Source organism: Heliconius melpomene, chromosome 10 (assembly GCF_056956725.1).
Source record: "Heliconius melpomene rosina isolate 202511_hmr_F chromosome 10, ASM5695672v1, whole genome shotgun sequence".
In the NCBI taxonomy this organism is placed as follows: Eukaryota; Metazoa; Arthropoda; class Insecta; order Lepidoptera; family Nymphalidae; genus Heliconius; species Heliconius melpomene.
The window spans coordinates 5278647-5296053 of record NC_140398.1 but is presented as its reverse complement, the minus strand read 5'-3'; the positions used below and the strand labels follow the sequence as shown (position 1 = coordinate 5296053).

Genomic DNA, 17407 nt, shown 5'->3' with positions numbered 1-17407 from the left:
GAGAAATTGTTTAAGAAAATCTTAAATAAAGGATGGCCAAGAGTGACTGGTTAACGTGTCGTAGAATAATTGCAATTCACCTAGAGATTTTAAGATTGTTCTCATTTTACATGTTTTTTCGGAAGAAACAGATCTGAATTTAGTTGGACCAAAATAAAAATAAACATAAATATGAGGCCGTCATGACATAGGGGCATAAGCGTACGACTGTAAAATCGATAGATGTGGACCCAACCTTGGGGGAATGAGCCCACAAGTGGGAATCAAGTATTTAATATTTTCATGTTCTTGTTCTGGTAACGAGGCAAAGAGCGGCGTTAAGCACTGGCACTAGCTAAAAGAACTATACATTGCCTTGTCTACAAAAAAAAACAAAAATAAACACTAAGATGTCCATGTTATGTGAAACGGTCTTTTCGAAAGGCTCGCCAGTTGTTAAGTCCGTCTTAGAGGTTCTATATTCTATTCGATGTCACAGAGGATTTAGATTCCTTGTGTATCGACAAGCTTTGCGAATATTTTTGAAAAACAATATGGGATTATGATGAAAAATGGCATTTTTACGTGATATTTTAGGAATAATAGGGGAAATTTTGTTTGTGTTTAGTAAATGAAAATATATTTTTTTATCTACACGTTGTATCCCGCACATAGCGGAGTAGGCTGAGGGAACCTGGGAGGGAACCTGGTGTTAAGACACTACCAATATAATATAATTAAATATTTAGGAATACAATAAAAATATTTTCGTGCGTCTGACCGTAAACGCGATAGCTTGTTGGTTCGATTCCCACTTCAGGAAATTAAATGTTTCATATTTTATTTTCTTCGCTCTGGTGTCGAAGCAAAGCGCGGCGTTAATTTCTGCCACTCAACACGCAATGCCTCGAGAATTTAGCGGAAGGTGGGGAACAGAGTTCTATTGGAGTTAACACTAGGTTCCCTCTGCCTATTTTGTTATGTATGGGAGAGAGAACCTAAAAAAAAGGCGTGGAGGCCGCTAGTATGTTTACTTAGTATAAAATATAATCAGTCCTCACCAATGTAAGCTTGTCTTTCAAATTACACAACGGATATATTATAACGGTATTTTTTTTTAAGTAAAACTTATTGAATTTGTTAACTTAAAGCATTTTTTTGAACTTCGCGCTTTATTTTTATACTGGTAGTATCTTCCATCTCACTTAAAATTACTTCCCAGATGCACCAATCATTTAAAACTCCCAGTTTGAAAACCAACCGTATTTGCCTAACATTTTGAAATAAACATTTCAATATGATGAATCAGTCTCATATTCTAGCTCCTAGATGATGAGAGAGATTCGTGAAACTGAAAAGAAGAATACCATGCTTAGTCTGAGAAATGACATTCGCTGTATCTAACATATCTGTATAACGGCACCATGCGACATAAAAGAAAACATTCCATTTAAAAATCCAGTGAAATCTTTTACATGCAACTCCTATTCTGTTTCAGTATCATTATATCGAAACTATTGAATTACAAATTCGAAATTAAACCTTTTGTTAAAAGGATAAGGTTGAGATTTGAATACAGGGATATAATTTTCTTTTGTTGAATTGGGTTAAATTTGGCTATATTGAAAACTTATAGGGAAATCTACTTTAAAATCTTTAGCTTAAGGTTCAATTTGGATTACTTTAACATATTTTTGAATAAGCTGCGATTTACCAAAAGTTGCCAAACGAAATTGATCTTTATACAACTGACTTAAGATTTAAATCAACTTACGTCATGCCAAAATTCTCCATCGCATGGTCTTCTACAATGCTATTGTAGACTCCGAGAGCATCTGCGAACAAACAATACGTATTAGAACTTAGTAATTACATTGTTCGTTACATTTTAGTTGCTATTTCAATAGCGATTGTGGTTAAAATTCCTTGCACTTTTAATTTTGAAAAGGATTTTTCATATTCGACACTGTACGGTTTTTTTTTAAATATAATACGTCATAGAAAGTAAATATGTTCAAATGAATGCAGTATGTTCGTCGACTTATTCTATAAGGTATACAAGATAGTTTATATTTTTAAAATATTTATAAATATGGTTTTAACAATGGCAGAAATTCGGAAAGAATTGTTTAGTTCATTTTGAATTTCTGAGAGAGTTTAGGGACAACCATTATTTGATCGAAATGTGTAAATTATGGGAATTATGGTGGCGATGGGCACCTTCCTTATTAAAAATATATATTTTTTACTCAAATCAAAATCTGAAAATTTCTAAAAGTAAAATAATAGATAGTGATATTTCATTACGTTTTAAATCATTAAAGATGTTTCTTTCATCTTTTATTTTATTTCTTTCAATTGTTAATAGAGAATGTAGAGTCAAAAAATAAAGTGAAAACTACAATAAATTTATTTATTTTAAATCCATGCTAAAACGTTTATTCTTAGAATAATAATAAAAGTGCTGAAGGTAAAGTTTATTAATTTTGCTGAAACTTCGCTTGTTAGAGTTAGTAATGACGACAGGCGATATAAAACTCGTCAATAGAGTATAGAGACCGAATGTCGAAAGTTTGGGAAACTTTTGGATTTTGAACGAAACAAAACTAATTAAAATGTAGATATCCATAGAATTCATAGTATTTTTCATTTAATTGACATCATTTATGAGAAATATTTTAGAATATTTCTTTTAAATATTCTCGTAGTAAACAAAGTCAAGAAGTTCTCGTTTAAATAATAAGATTTTTAATAATGGTATAAAAAGTTTTGTTTTGCGGAATTTCACGCGCATAGGAATAAAGGCAGAGGGAACCTAGTGTTAACATTCACATTCACCATTCTCCACGCACTACCCAGTTTTCGAGACAGTGCGTGTTGAATGGCAGAGAGCAACGTCGCACTTTGTTTTACCATAGCGAGAAAATAAAAACAATCCATTAATGAAATCGAACCCACAACCATCACATCTACAGAAGCTGAGCAGTTGCGCCACGACAACCACGTTTTAACTGATAAGCAACCATATTATAATTTAAAATCAAAAAGTCAAGTCAACTTTAGGGGAATCTCAAAGTTGCATTTGGGTTTACTGATGGTGCAAAGAAATTGTGTCAATAGTGTAATGTGACAAACACTTGTTCCAACCCATGTCAGCTTTGATAAAAAGTAGTTTTTTAGGTTGATGATACCTGGACGTTCTGACTATATTAAGTTTATTTCATTGATTTTTAAGGGCATGTAAATGGCGATATCTCAGAGTCAGTCAATGTTTATTGTCTCGAAAATAAGCGAAATGTGGGGAACGTAATGTCTTATAACTAGGCTCCCACTTACAAAATATCCATACCTATATTATAAATTCGAAAGTAACTCTATCTGTCTGTCTGTCTTTTACGCAATCAGGGCCAAACCGCTAATTTAATTGTGATAAAATACTCATATAGAGATACTTGAGGGTCTCGGGATGAACATAGGATACTTTTTTTTTGTCATATTTGTAATATTTTCGATATATACCAATATATTAAAATACTTATTAATTTGACATGCAATTTATTCCGCCATGTTAATAACGCTTAAAATCTGTAAGCTAAAGTGGCAATGGGCAGGCCATATTGTCAGGAGGACCGACAATCGATGGGGAAGAAAGGTTCTCGAATGGCGACCACGCCTCGGCAAAAGGAGTACAGGCCGCCCTCCAACTAGGTGGACGGACGACCTTAAGAAGACAGCGGGAACACGCTGGATTCAAAGGGCGCAGGACCGGACGGAGTGGCGAGCATTGGGGGAGGCCTATGTAGAGCAGTGGACCTTAAATGGCTGATGGATGGATGGATGTTAATAACAACCGTCGCTATGTGACCGTTGCTAAGCAACGATTTGCAAAGTTTGTTGTTAGAAAACGTCACCCAAAATGAGCTTGCTTAACGCATCTCTCTATTAAAGACTGAAAATAATTTAATAAATATATTAAATTAATATTCATATAGTTTAAGCGGGCGTAGCCGCGTTCGGGTCCACTAGTATTATATATAAAATTTCATTCGCATTTATTCACAAATATGTTATTCTAAAAAGCTTTAACGATGCATTGTAAGGTTTTGTTTGTGAATATAAAAATTGTTTTGGGTAGAGGATCATGTTAGTTGCAAACGAAAATTGATGGATTCAATGAATCTGTGCAGATTTGTATCTCTTTTGACTATTTATAAACATGAATAGAGAACAACGTGGTTTAGTGGAATAGCGTTTGATTGCAAGCATGACGATTATGGATTCGTTTGCAACTTAAGGGAATTAATAGTTTTGGGGATATAATGCGGTGTTAAGATCCGCCCTTCTCTCTCACGTTCAGCATACGAGCGAGCTACATACTTTTCATGTATAGAATCCGTAGAGGATATTTTCTACACAACTTTCGAGATATTTTACATTGTGTTTTATGGTGGATTTCAACGCCGTTTCATATATATGCCTGCTAGAACGGAGAAATGAAAATAATTTAAATTGTTCCTACATTTAAAGCAACTGGAGTTTTAAATACAGTAAATAAAGCGAGCATAGCGGAATGTCCGTTAATATTTTTAATCCAAGCTTAGAATTGAAAGTAGAAACTAAAAAATACATGTAAAACACAAACTGCCATACATTTAGATGGAATTTCAAAGAGGAGCGGACGTCAAACGTTGTCATTTGTGACACAAAGAGTATTCCAAATATTTTTTACATTCAAAATAAAAACGTTGACGTATACAGAACCAGTGTTTGTACATTCATTAAAATGCATGAAGGAATTTTAAATGAAATACAGTTCTATGCCTTAAATAAACTTGTCTCTCTGAGGTTAAACTGTTTTTATCAACACTTTTCCATAGAATTTGAAAGAATGGAGCCCACTACTATCGCGTTGACAATTAGACTCTTTATAACTGTGCCATGATGGTTACAATGGATGGGTATTTAATTTTTTTATTGCGCCATTTTGTGCCATGATATTACTTAAATAAAATGTTTACAATTAATATTTCCTCATTCTTCTCAAGATAAAGCGTGGCGTTGAGTTCCACCGCTCAACACCCAATATCTTGAAAATTGGGCAGTGCGTGAGAGACGAAGTGTCTTTACACTACTCTCTCTCTGTCTACCTTGCTATAATCAGAATACAGCGTGCAGCTGAAAAAAACTGTTCTGAAAAAAAAAACTAAAAGGGTTGTTCTGATTGTTCATATTATATTTAAGTAAGTGTACTTAAAAATGAACCCATAACCTACGATTCAGTTACTTAACCAGCCACTACATAAACTGAACGGTCAAAAGCCTTGGAGAGACAACCCTAAACAGCTTTTAAGCAGTTAACGTCAAAGTAAAATATCACCTTATCCTTATGTGCTCTTTAACTAATTTAAGTTAGTTTGTAAGTTAGTCTAACTAATCTAATTTCCAGTTAGTTCCCAACGGATTTTATATGGTTAGTTCGTATGGTAATGTAGTGGTTCTATGGCTTTGCAGTGCAGTGCTGTTTTGAATTGCACTCGATCAGTGCGGGTTTAAAACCTATAAAGATTTTTTTTGTTGAGTGGTTACCTTTAATGTTACCTTTAGTGTTGAGTGGTGGAGCTCAACCTCCCACTTTGTTACCAGAGCGGGAAAGTATAAAATTCCTCTAAGTGAGGTTCGGATGCAGAACTGTCCCTTTACGGACCATCAGACGGCGCGGCGTCTGTCTACGGTGTCCACAAGTATTTTTTTTACAAAAATAATATAAAAAAAATATATTGTTTAATATGTGAAATTACAATATCCAGTTATAAATAAAAAGTAAAATCAACTTCATGCTGTATCCCGCACACAGTAGGGTAGGCAGAGGAATCCTCATGTTAAGACACACCGTTCTCCACTTTTAGCCGAATTCTGGAGTCATCGCGTGTCGACAAAAACCGGTCAAATGAGAGTCAGAATCGCATACCAAGAGCTCCGTACTAATTTCAGGATTATTTGTCAATGAGAAGTAAAATTTATAATAATTGACAAACTTAAGTTTGCAACAAATATAAGTTTGTAATTAGTTCCACGAGAAGTACCCTGTAGATTTTGATTATGTGACAGATTCCATACAAAATGCAGCAAAAACGATGCTTAAACGCTTATAATTTGACTTTTGTTGACTTAGAAGCTTGTTTTTTGTTGTGATCCTAGGGACCATACCTGACCTGAAACTCTAAAAATTATACCAAATTCCTTCCACCCATAGTAACACATATTTATAAATCACCTTCCTAAAAAGAATCCAGAAAGTGAAAGCCTAAGTAAAATATGCTAATTCCAAATGTAATTTAGGCGTGTGATAAATGCCTACATCTTGGTGCTTCTTGGTCTGACGTTGACACATTGGCCCATATATTTGGTCGACGCCGTGTATTCCACGTTAATCGAATATAAAGCCATGTTATTGATATGGCGTTTAACATAATGCAGCTTTTATAGCGGGCTTTATGGCATATGAATGGGTTTCATATAATAGGTACACTTGATTTATAGTCTGTAATATACCTAGTCGTGATGGATATTTTGGGGTGGGAAATTTAGTTGTTAGGACATGTTTGGTTAATTGAAATTAGATTGTAATTAATTTTTGGTTGCTTTTATTGAAAACGTATATTTTTTTTAAAGTACCGGGATTTGAACCTGAACCTCTTGGAAACCATTCAAAAGTCTATCTAACAACCAATCTACGTCGAAATTCTTATACGCTTGTTGATATTTATTTATGTTGTTAGCATCTCTGAAGGGAGATTTTTAAATATCTCCCCAATACCTACAAAGATAATTGCTTAAAATTATCGTTTGGCAAGAGAGATTGCTATTTATTAAATATTTTTACCGTTATTAAAGTATTAAGCGTGGTGGAATTTCCAAGAGACGCGAAATAAATACTCCTGATGAGGGATCGACAAACATCATCTTCATCTTTACAGTGAGTTAGCTCACTGCGGACGGAGGTGATGAGCGAAATGATCAGAGAGCGTAGTTTAGTTTTTTATTAATATTTTTTTACCATATTCTTTATGCCTCATGCTCTATTTGTCATATAGCACGGTGGTCACATGGAAACTTTAAAACACTTCCTTTCTCATTAATCGCTGAATTTTCAAGAGCGAGAAAACAAAAATAGTTAATAATTAAAATTCCCGAGTGGAAATCGAACCCACAACCATCGTGTTTACCGTCACAGCCTGTATAAATACACAAAAACTTTTCAGTTTTGTTACATAACATAAAACTATTTCCTTTTAGCGGTTCCCACGGAACGAGCTGACCTAAATACTACTTGACTCGGCGTCAGTTTTGGAAGCGTCTGCTTTTTGATTGATTGATATCGATTCTATTTCGCTGGAGCTTTTTCAGTCTGATGCCGGGTAATGGATCGAGTGAGAAGTAAAGTTTTTACACTGTTAAAGATTTAAGTACGATAAGATAATGACGTCCTTTGAGGTTCCTAACAAAAATAGGCACGTTATCTTTTTTAGGGTTCCGTACCTCAAATGGTACAAACGAAACCCTTTTAGAATCACTTTGTAGTTCGTCTGTATGTTTGTCGAGGGTTAAATTTCCTCGCTTCGTTGGAAGAGTCCGACTTGCGCTTAACCATTATTTATAGTTAACATAATATTGAAAAATATCCCCAATAATATTTTGTCTCATATATCTTTCATGTTCATTTCTTTTATTATCTATATAGATTTGACCGCTTCCCCAAAGCCTTTGTTTAGTTCTGGGCATACACGATATTAATTAATGAACTTAATTATAACACATCAAACGTTCTGGTTCCTTTAAGGTATAGAAAACCTCGTGTATACCCTATTTAGTGAATGGAGCGTGATTTTCAATTTCAAATATTATTAATCATTTAGATAACGAGTAAATTAACATGTAAATTGATGTCGGTACAGCATTAATGGGTTAACAAATTAATTTTAATATAATATGTTGCGTGAAATGGGTTTTTTTTATATAATTGAAATTATGTCATGCAAATTTTTGATGTCTTTGTAAGTAATAACCTTTTTATTAATAAGAGCGGAGAGTAAATCTATTTAAAAGATTTTTATTTCGGGAACATAAAATCTAGTGATAAATCTCTCCATTTCATATTTTAAGGAATCTTTAAAGGCATCATTTGTTAAGTTCAATTTAAGACTTTGGATATCTTCACGTTTTATTCTTAAATCGGAGGCTACGTATCAAGAGGTTAATAATAGTGGACGAGGCGTAAGAGGTATTTTAATTAAACATCTGCATACATATACCATAAATATAAATATTTTACTGAAATAAAAAATCTTCCATATTGTCGAAGTTAAAACTAGACACTTTTCGCGCCTTTAAAAATGTTGACCTCCATAAGTTCTCTTCTATTATCAAAACTTGGACTCAAAAATAATGACATTATTCCAAATCTTAAAAACATTTTTAATGATAAGAACAATTTTTATCTTTTTTTTGTTAAAGTTTTTTTAACTAGTAAAAAGTTGAGGCTTTCGTGCCGTCGTAAGCGCGACAGTGGGTTCGATTCCTACTTTTAGAAATGAATTATGGCGAAACAAAGCGTGGCGTTAAGTTTCGTCACTCAACGAAAATTTTATCAGTAGGTTCCCTTTGCCTATCTTGCCTATATATAGGGCAGACTGGAAAACTCACGAGAATTTAAAGTGCCTACATTTTTCTATTGAATAGAGAAATTTTAGCTTTTAATTTCCTTATGTTTTTTTTCTTTCAGCTTATTAAATTTCCGTAGTAAAAGCTCACATGAGAATCAAATCTGCAACTAATGCCTGCAAGATAAACATTCTATTCAATATTTGAAGTACATTTTAGTATGGAATTTCTACCTTTTAATACGTGGAAGCGAGTCCAAAACGAAATAAAAAAAAGAAAACACGAAGTTTTCTCTACTGGATTAACATCTTGCAGTGACCTACATACGAAATCTGTGTGTCACAAGCTTTATAATGATATGCAATTATGACATGTTTCTAGCGGCATATATTATGTAGTTTTCTTTTGTTCTATTGAATAGAGAAAATGTATAATATAATATTCTTCTGTTATTTAATGATAGACTGACAGACAAAACTATTGAACTTTGAAGCCTTGAAGGAGAACGAGAAAGGAAGGAGAACCAAGAGACGATTTCTCGAAGTTAAGGGAGTGAAATAGGATTTTACGAGGCCGGTCGTGTGACTGGTTGTGGGTTCGATTCCCACTCGATGAAATTAAATATTTATTTAAATGTATATTTCCATTTCTTCGCTCTGGTGTCGAGGCAAACGCTCGTCGAGTTTCAGCGGAAGAATTCGGCAAGAAATCGGCGGGATACAAGTTGTATATAATATTAAAAATATTATAGTACAATAATTAAATATACAGAATTACAAAATCTTCATATTTTAGATAACAAAAAAAATCAAATACTTAGCGATTCAGTACAAAACACTATAGTACAAGATTAAATATTGTTCTCATTTTGCTGATGCTTGAACCGCAAACTTCCTTGCCATAGCAGGACTACAAAAACCGTAGCTTTGTTTACAACTCCACTCCGGAACGCATTGGGTCGTACAAATTTTAATGAGTCCACCTACAGTTCAGAAATTTTTTTATCTAGACATTTTTCACCAGAAAAATTATATCAGGATGCCTGGGTAGTCAAAGGATTTTTATTCGCTGGCCGTTTTTACCAAATTGAACTTTATTTCTCTACTAAAAAAGTTCTATATATAATGAATTCATGAAAAATTACAATATTATAACATTCGGTAGCGATTTTCGGACGCAAATAGGGCTTCAAAATATAACTATGTTTTCGCTATAGCCTTTTGATCCTCATTTTTTTTGCAACTGATGGCATAAAGTTGTCATTGAATGTGGAACCCCTTTGTGGACTTACGAGTTCAATTGAAATTCGAAAACATCAAACGGTGATATGTATTGTGTACGCTAAACTAAGTGTTACATGTGGTTTTGCCTGATTTTATTTATTTATTTTATTTTTATGGGAATCAAATATAATAAACTTTATTATTTATAACTTATTAAATTATAAAATATATAAAATCATACCCTAATATGTGCGGGATAAAGCGTGAAGCTAAAAAAATATATATTCAAAAATATTTTTTTTAAAATAACGACGCGCGCGCACCTGGAATACCAATATTACTTGTTAATTAGCGTAACTCAACGCCGCATCATACTAGAGCGATATAACGACGATATAAAAAAATCTAACCCCCTACCACCACAACACTTAAACACTACTAAACTATAGTATCGTAATATTGTACATAATAGAAAAAAGAAGAATAGAACAAAAAGTACAATACATTTCGTTGTGCTGATAACTTAAAAGAATAGGCTATATAGCGAACTGAAGCCTTTCGCTAAATTTATCTCCGAAAATCGCTTCAGTATGCCATTAGGATTGAGATTTTTCCATTCAATAGCTATTGTTTCTAAAAATCTATTATTTTCACCAATTCCAGTTGTCATTTCTGTTCAAATAGTTTGTGGAGTATGGAAATTTTGTTTTCAATATTATAATTAATAGAAATAGTCTATATTACGAGAATGGGTATTTATTTATATACATATGCATATAAAACTCTTTCGTTACTAGTTGAGTGATGGACGACGTGCAGGCAAAACTTTTGAACTTTTTTCGACGCTCTCAACTCGATTTACAAATACGGGCCAAAACCCAAAAAAATAAATAAATAAAGCGATTTATTACGCTTATATTTATATCTTGGAAATGTTTGAAAAAAAAAAGTATAACAGTATAGATGATAGCAGAATAATATATCGATCACGTAAAAAACGAGAGGACTCCCTACGGAAAGAGTAGCGTTTGGCACTCTGTTCTCTCCGGCTTCCTTGCGTGGTAAAAAAAGTTTGAAACTTTTGTTAATTTGAATATCAATATAGGCGAAATTAATAAAATACATTTGCCATATCGATGCTTATCTGATATTGTATAATGAAAATGTTGTATTAAATGGATTTATAATATTGATTGTATTAGATATTTATCGGGGGGAAGGTATCTACATGGTGCTGGGGTGCAAGGGTGCGTCGGTAAACGAGACGGCTGTGATTTCGAATCCTATTCAAGGAGTGAAATGTTTAAAATTTTGTTTTTTCGCTCGGTAGCAAGGGAAAGCGCGGCGTTATGTTCCGCCACTCCACATACAATTCCTCCATAATTCGATGTAAAATGGGAAGCAAAGTATCTTAATACTAGTGTCCACTTTGTTAAATGCGGGATACAGCGTGAAGCTGAAGAAAAAAAACTTAATTTCTTACAGTCCGATTTTTTCACGCTATACGCATGGGAGATATATATATAGTAACAGAAAGTTTGGCAGGAACCTACCTGTTAAGTATAGTGTTACACTTCCCTTTTCATCAAATTTTCGAGACATTACGTGTTGAGAAGCAAAAACCAACGCCGCGCTTTGTCTTGTTTCCAGAGCGAGAAATAGAAAAAAAAATGGTCATAGCCATAAACTTTTCTCTCCATATTTTTTAAAATAATACGTAATAATCAAAACAGTATTATTATTGAAAACATATCAAAACACTAGCTATTAGATTCAAAAGCCACAATGCCATTCAATTTAGAGGTACACTACGCAAAGTTTTAATTATGTGACGAAATTAATTTGTGATTAAGTTCTGCAATTTATGTTCTCGTGCACGAGTAGTGTATTCGAAAGTTATTATTATGATATTTATAATGTTATATAAATATTTATTTTCTAACACTAGCTTTTTTTCAGCTTCACGCTATATCCCGCATGTAGCAGAGTAGGTAGAGGGAGCCGAGTGTAAAGACACTCTGCTCCCCACTTTCCGCCGATTCTAGAGAATATTAAATATTTAATTTCTTCGAGTGGAAATCGAACTCAAAACCTGTCACACAATTGTGCCCCTGTACCACGATGGTCTCTATGTCTTACTGGACTAGCAAAAAACTATATATAATATCTTAGAGATTATTTATTTAGAAAACGTACTCGTATAAAAATTTGAAGGTAGATCAAATTTTGTTTTGAAACAATGAGCTATCGCGGCGTTAATACCTGCCACTTGTTTGGAACACATTGATACATTTCAGCTTAAAAGTAAAGGAAGAAACTTAACATAAAAAGATCGTGAATCCCATTTACGACGTTACTTCAAGCTTAAGAGGGAAGATAAAAAATGGAGAGGGGAATGACCTCGTAGGATTTTAACGTATTGTCTCTGCTATAGACACGGTTGAAATATTTTGCTGTATTGTGGTTATTTTTGGAGAAAATGCGATTTTTTATGATTTGTGATTGTAATGGCGTTGTGGGTTCGATTTCAAACCGCAGCGTTGAGTTTCGCCACATATCACGCAATGCCTCGAAAATTCGGTGGAAAATGGTGAACTGGGGAAAAAAAAGACATACAAGTATGGAATAATGGAATAATTCTGCTTACTTTTAAAGACATTACGATCTCGTTTCAATATTAACAGACAATCTGTCCTCCAATTACTCCGAAACCGCCAAAATAATTGTCATATTTATTACAATATAAATTCGTACAATGGTGCTTGAATACCAAAATTACTTACCAATGTTCAGTGCTGATATAGACGCCAATAGAATGAGAGCCCTCCCCATCATGTTGATTGGTATTTCAATTTTCTGTAACAAATGAATAAAATGTATATAAAAGTTATTTTTTTGTTGCTTTACGAACGATGAATGTATGGAAATTATTTTTTTTTTCGCTTCCATTGTGTGGGTTTAATTTTTGAAACGGCTGAATTTTGATATGCCTTTAAGTATTTTGAATGAGAATCAGAGTGGTTTTAGAATATGTTAAAATATTGTTTTTTTTTCTCTTTCCGTATAGAAATATAAAAAAACAAAATATTCTTTATTAAATAAGATTATTAAACAAGTCAAATATCAGTAGTGTCGGTAGTGTCAGTTCCACAGGAAGCTACCACCTCGTCTCAAAATGCAGTTCTGCGAAAGATACAGATCTTGAAGAAACCCAAAAGTTCTTATATATATAAAAATAAAATTTTATAGCTTAATTAAAAAAATCCTTTTTATCTCATCCCTATTGAAAAACAGGTAAAAAATTTAAAAAGGAAACTTAGAGTATTAGCGTACCCTGGTCCAAGGGGACTAAGTTCTGTAATATCGTGATAATCCCTCAAAGGGCTCTTCGAAACGCTAAGTCGCAAAGTAAACAAACATTTTAAGACTTAAAAAGACGGTACTCAGAGCGGAAACGTGAACTCGAGTGGGGCCCTCCCTTTGACATGATATACTTAGAGAATACAGCAGCAAATTTGAAAAAAATATAATATTCAGGTTTTGTTTTAAAAAACTGCATATATGTGGATGTAAGTTTAATTTCTTCTTTATGCTGATTTGCAAATGTTATTCTAAATGTTCTTCTTTAAATAATTCAAGGTTATAGGTTAGTGTTAGGTCACCAAGTAAAGTATATGAAAAATTTCAACTTTTTTCTCTGGCTGTGTATAATCCGTCAATTAATTGGTAACGAATTTTTTTTATATATAGATATTAATTTCAGAAACCAATATCGTATATATATAATACAAAACATTTAGCCGTAAGTGGCGCAAGTTATCAGTAAAGTAAGATTAATTGGCACGCCATCAATAACGTCGTCATTTCACTGAGCGGCCGCTGGCCCATGTGATGCCGATCTCCTCTATGCCTCTAATGATTTAATAATTATACCTAAATCTATAACATGCCTAGTTGTTAGTTGATATTTGTGCAGATCTAGATTGTTATATAATATTCGTATGTAATTGGATATAGTGTTATTAAAACAATGTTAAAATTACAAAAACAAATTAGAGAGAGAGAGATATAGGAAACGTATAAAAATTTGAAATAGCGGGATTTGAACCATGTTTGTTACATGTTGTCAGCATCATTATAGGGAAATTTATACAAATTATATAATACCTTTTTAAAATTTACTTCAAAATTTGAATTTTATTAGAGTTTACTGAATATAATGGTTATTATTTATTAAATAATATACATACTGTAAACGCCATAGCTGTGAGTTTGATTCCAACTCGTGAGAATAAACCATTGTTGTTACCTCTAACAAAGACGAAGCGTGGGGTTGAGTTCTGCCGCTCAACACTCGTCTCATGGACGGTAAGGGAACAGAGCGTATTAACAATAAGCTGAAGCTGTTTATTTAAAAAAAAATATTATTTCCCTGATCTATTACGACAAAATATCATCACATTATAAATATAAATATAACTAAAAACAGAGAGCAGAGTGATTACCATATATAGTAAAATTTCTAATCCTCTAATCATGCCACAAAATGTCTATTCATCATATTATTTTGATATAGGTACAATAAGGGAATTACTGTCATAGACTGATAGCGCCACATCACACGCGTCACCGGCCGCTTAGAAATGACGCGGTTATCGATAATACCAATTAATCTTATTCAAACATTGGCTAGTGTAATTTTATATAGTAATTTTCTTTATATAAACCAATATATATAATAGAAATGTAATGGTACATGGAAGATATAATATGGACATATAGGATATAGCAGGGTAGGTTTGTTCGATTAAATTACCGTATAATAATAACTGTTTTATTGAATTGACTGAAACTTTAACTTTCAATGTTGTCTTTCAAATGTGATAATGTTATAAGAACACGTAAGTGCTTAACAGGGAGTGTAAAATTAAACGAATATAAGAGACAATTCGTATTTTGAATGATCTTACGATTTATAAATAGTTTATTTTTATTTCTTTTTATTCTTACAGAGTCATTCTTTTTCCCGTACAATAAGGTAGGCGGAGTGACAAGACACTTCGCCCTTCAACTGAATATGAAATATTGATATGCGGAGCTCAACCTCGCCCCTTGTCTTGCTATGGCGGTTAAACAAAAACCTTTCCCCGAGTAAGCAATAAACTCATAACCATCACGTTTAAAATAAGACCATGCCCCCCTTAACCCCAACCGCCTCACCATATATGAGAATATTTTCTTTAAATTACAATATTTTGAATCATCTCACTTACATTATATGCAAGCCACGTGTCGTCACTTAAAAATATTAACGTATTACTTAAAATTAAACAAAAAATACATACATTTTAAATTCAATTTCAATGAAATCCCTTTTAAGCAGATGGCAAGCCGTCACCTACCCCCATCCCGTACCTACCGGCAGTACTCAAAAAAATTAATAGCGCGTTCGTGCATAGTTCTCCCCATACAAAATACTCACTCGTATGGAAACACATAACAGATATTAATCACAAATGTTTGGAGGCTGCTTTTTGTTGCATAAAAACAATTTTTTTTTCCATACGCATCGCGTATTAAAAATTAACGCAAGACTGATTGATTTTCGCCCTTTTGTCTTTTATTTTTGTTTTCGCTGTGAAGATACGCGGTTTTCGCTACAACACTTTATTTGTGGAGGTTGTATTCTTTTACTTTACTTGGATGGATGTAGAGTGGTAGATGTGTATTGAAAATCGTTTTTGTCTGAATCTGTATTTAAAAAAATCCAAATTCTATTCTCTCTCTTTTCCTTTTTCGTTAATGTATTAGTGAGTGGTAAGAGAGACACGGGGAGACCTCGGTTGACCTTTTAGAATACAGTAGCGATGATACTGGAGGAAGACTGAGGGCATGCATAAAGAGATTGATGTCTTTTCTTTAAAAATCTTTGCTTATACCTTAAAAGGAAAACTTATCTGAAAATGTCTGTAGTTTAGACAAATTACTTCAAGCCTAGTATTTTACAGTCTAAACCTATAAATAAATTTAGCAATTTCGAACGTTTAACGATAGATTAGAATCCGTACCTTTTAGAATCCATCCAGGTATGCTCACCCATTGAACTATTACGTTATTATTTTGTTACACTTAATTTTTTTTATTAATCATACTAAAGCGTTGATTCTTTAGTTCTGCTAAATGTAATTAAGGTACTGCAATACTTCTAAGAAACCATTTATAATAATTTGAAGTTGAACATTTTAATATAATAGTTGCAATAAAAGTAATATAAAAAAATAGTTTGTAATACGTATAAATGTAGAATAACTTTAAATTTCTATATGAAATTCTCTTTTTCAACGAGTCCATTAGAACGCTTAAAACATTATTACCGTCGTACTTACGTTTTATGCTTTTAAATATGAAATATCAGTCTAGTAAAACTGTATTCAAACTGTTTCTTGAAGAAATATGACAATTTGAGAAGAGAAATAAATAAGTAGGTACACCATTTATATTTAAGCCAGTGTTGGGTTGTGGATTTGATCTCTACTCTAGGAAATTAAATATTTATTTAAATTTATGTTTTCATTTACTGTGCTGCCGATGTGAAGTGCGTGGTTAGATTCCGCCACTCAACACGTAATGCCTACAGAATACGGCGAAAAGTGGAGAACGGAGTGTTTTAACACTAGGTTCCCCTGTGCCTACTTTGCTGTGTGCGGGATACGGCTTGAGGATGATTTAATTTAATTTAACCATTTATAGAACTAGCTCTATGATTTAATGGAAATATGTATATGGTAAAATAGAAATATAATATAGTGTACGCATACTATTTTTATTTATTTTGACAGCGTATACTATTTTCATTTCCAATATAAAACTTTCTCATCTTAGAGTCATGAAGAAAAAAAAGCTGTAACATAAAAAGTTCGCCATATTTCTTATCACAGGGCGTGCGCGTAATAAAACTAGATATAAACATATAAGCATAAAACTAAACTTACGCACGAGTTTGGGGGCATTTTTACGATGCACTTACACTGTACTGAATTTACGATTTATTAGCCTTGTAGTGTTAAGATTGATGTTTTTATACTAGTGATTTGTTTTGACTTTGGTTGACTTTTGATATTGAATCGTAAATAACTATATATTTTTTCAGATTTGAACTGTATCCCTCATGTAGCAGGGTAGCCAGAGGGAACCTAGTGTTAAGACACTCCGTTCGTCACTTTCCGCTGAAGTATTGAATTGCGTGTTATTTTATTAATAGAGGAAGGAAATGAAAATAATTAATTTCACCGAGCGGGAATCGAATCTAAAATTGTCATTGCGCCAATATGATCTCTATACATAAATATTAAAATGGAATATCCAAACACTCGATCCATCGACAAATCCTGCGGGATAGAGCGTGAAGCAAAAAAAGAACACGTTACGAATCAAGTTAAACAGCGGAAAGTTAAATTCGTGAACTTTACACAAACGCGATTTAACTTCTCTAATTAGCCCATTGCGAACTAAGTTTTCAAACTTTTCCACTTATAATCAAATGA

The 17407-nt window shown here is 33.0% G+C and overlaps 1 protein-coding gene across 1 annotated transcript in view; it reads right to left on the bottom strand.

The window, feature by feature from the left end:
• LOC146535270 (cell adhesion molecule Dscam1-like) overlaps nucleotides 1–17407 on the bottom strand; it is a 120439-nt gene that overhangs the window by 87811 nt on the left and 15221 nt on the right. The window contains exons 2-3 of the mRNA XM_085191926.1: nucleotides 12647–12719; nucleotides 1754–1814 (exon numbers count right to left, since the gene is read on the bottom strand). Of these exons, the coding sequence (XP_085048052.1) occupies nucleotides 1754–1814; nucleotides 12647–12698 (113 nt within the window). The 5' untranslated portion in view covers nucleotides 12699–12719. The remainder of the gene's footprint in view (nucleotides 1–1753; nucleotides 1815–12646; nucleotides 12720–17407) is intronic.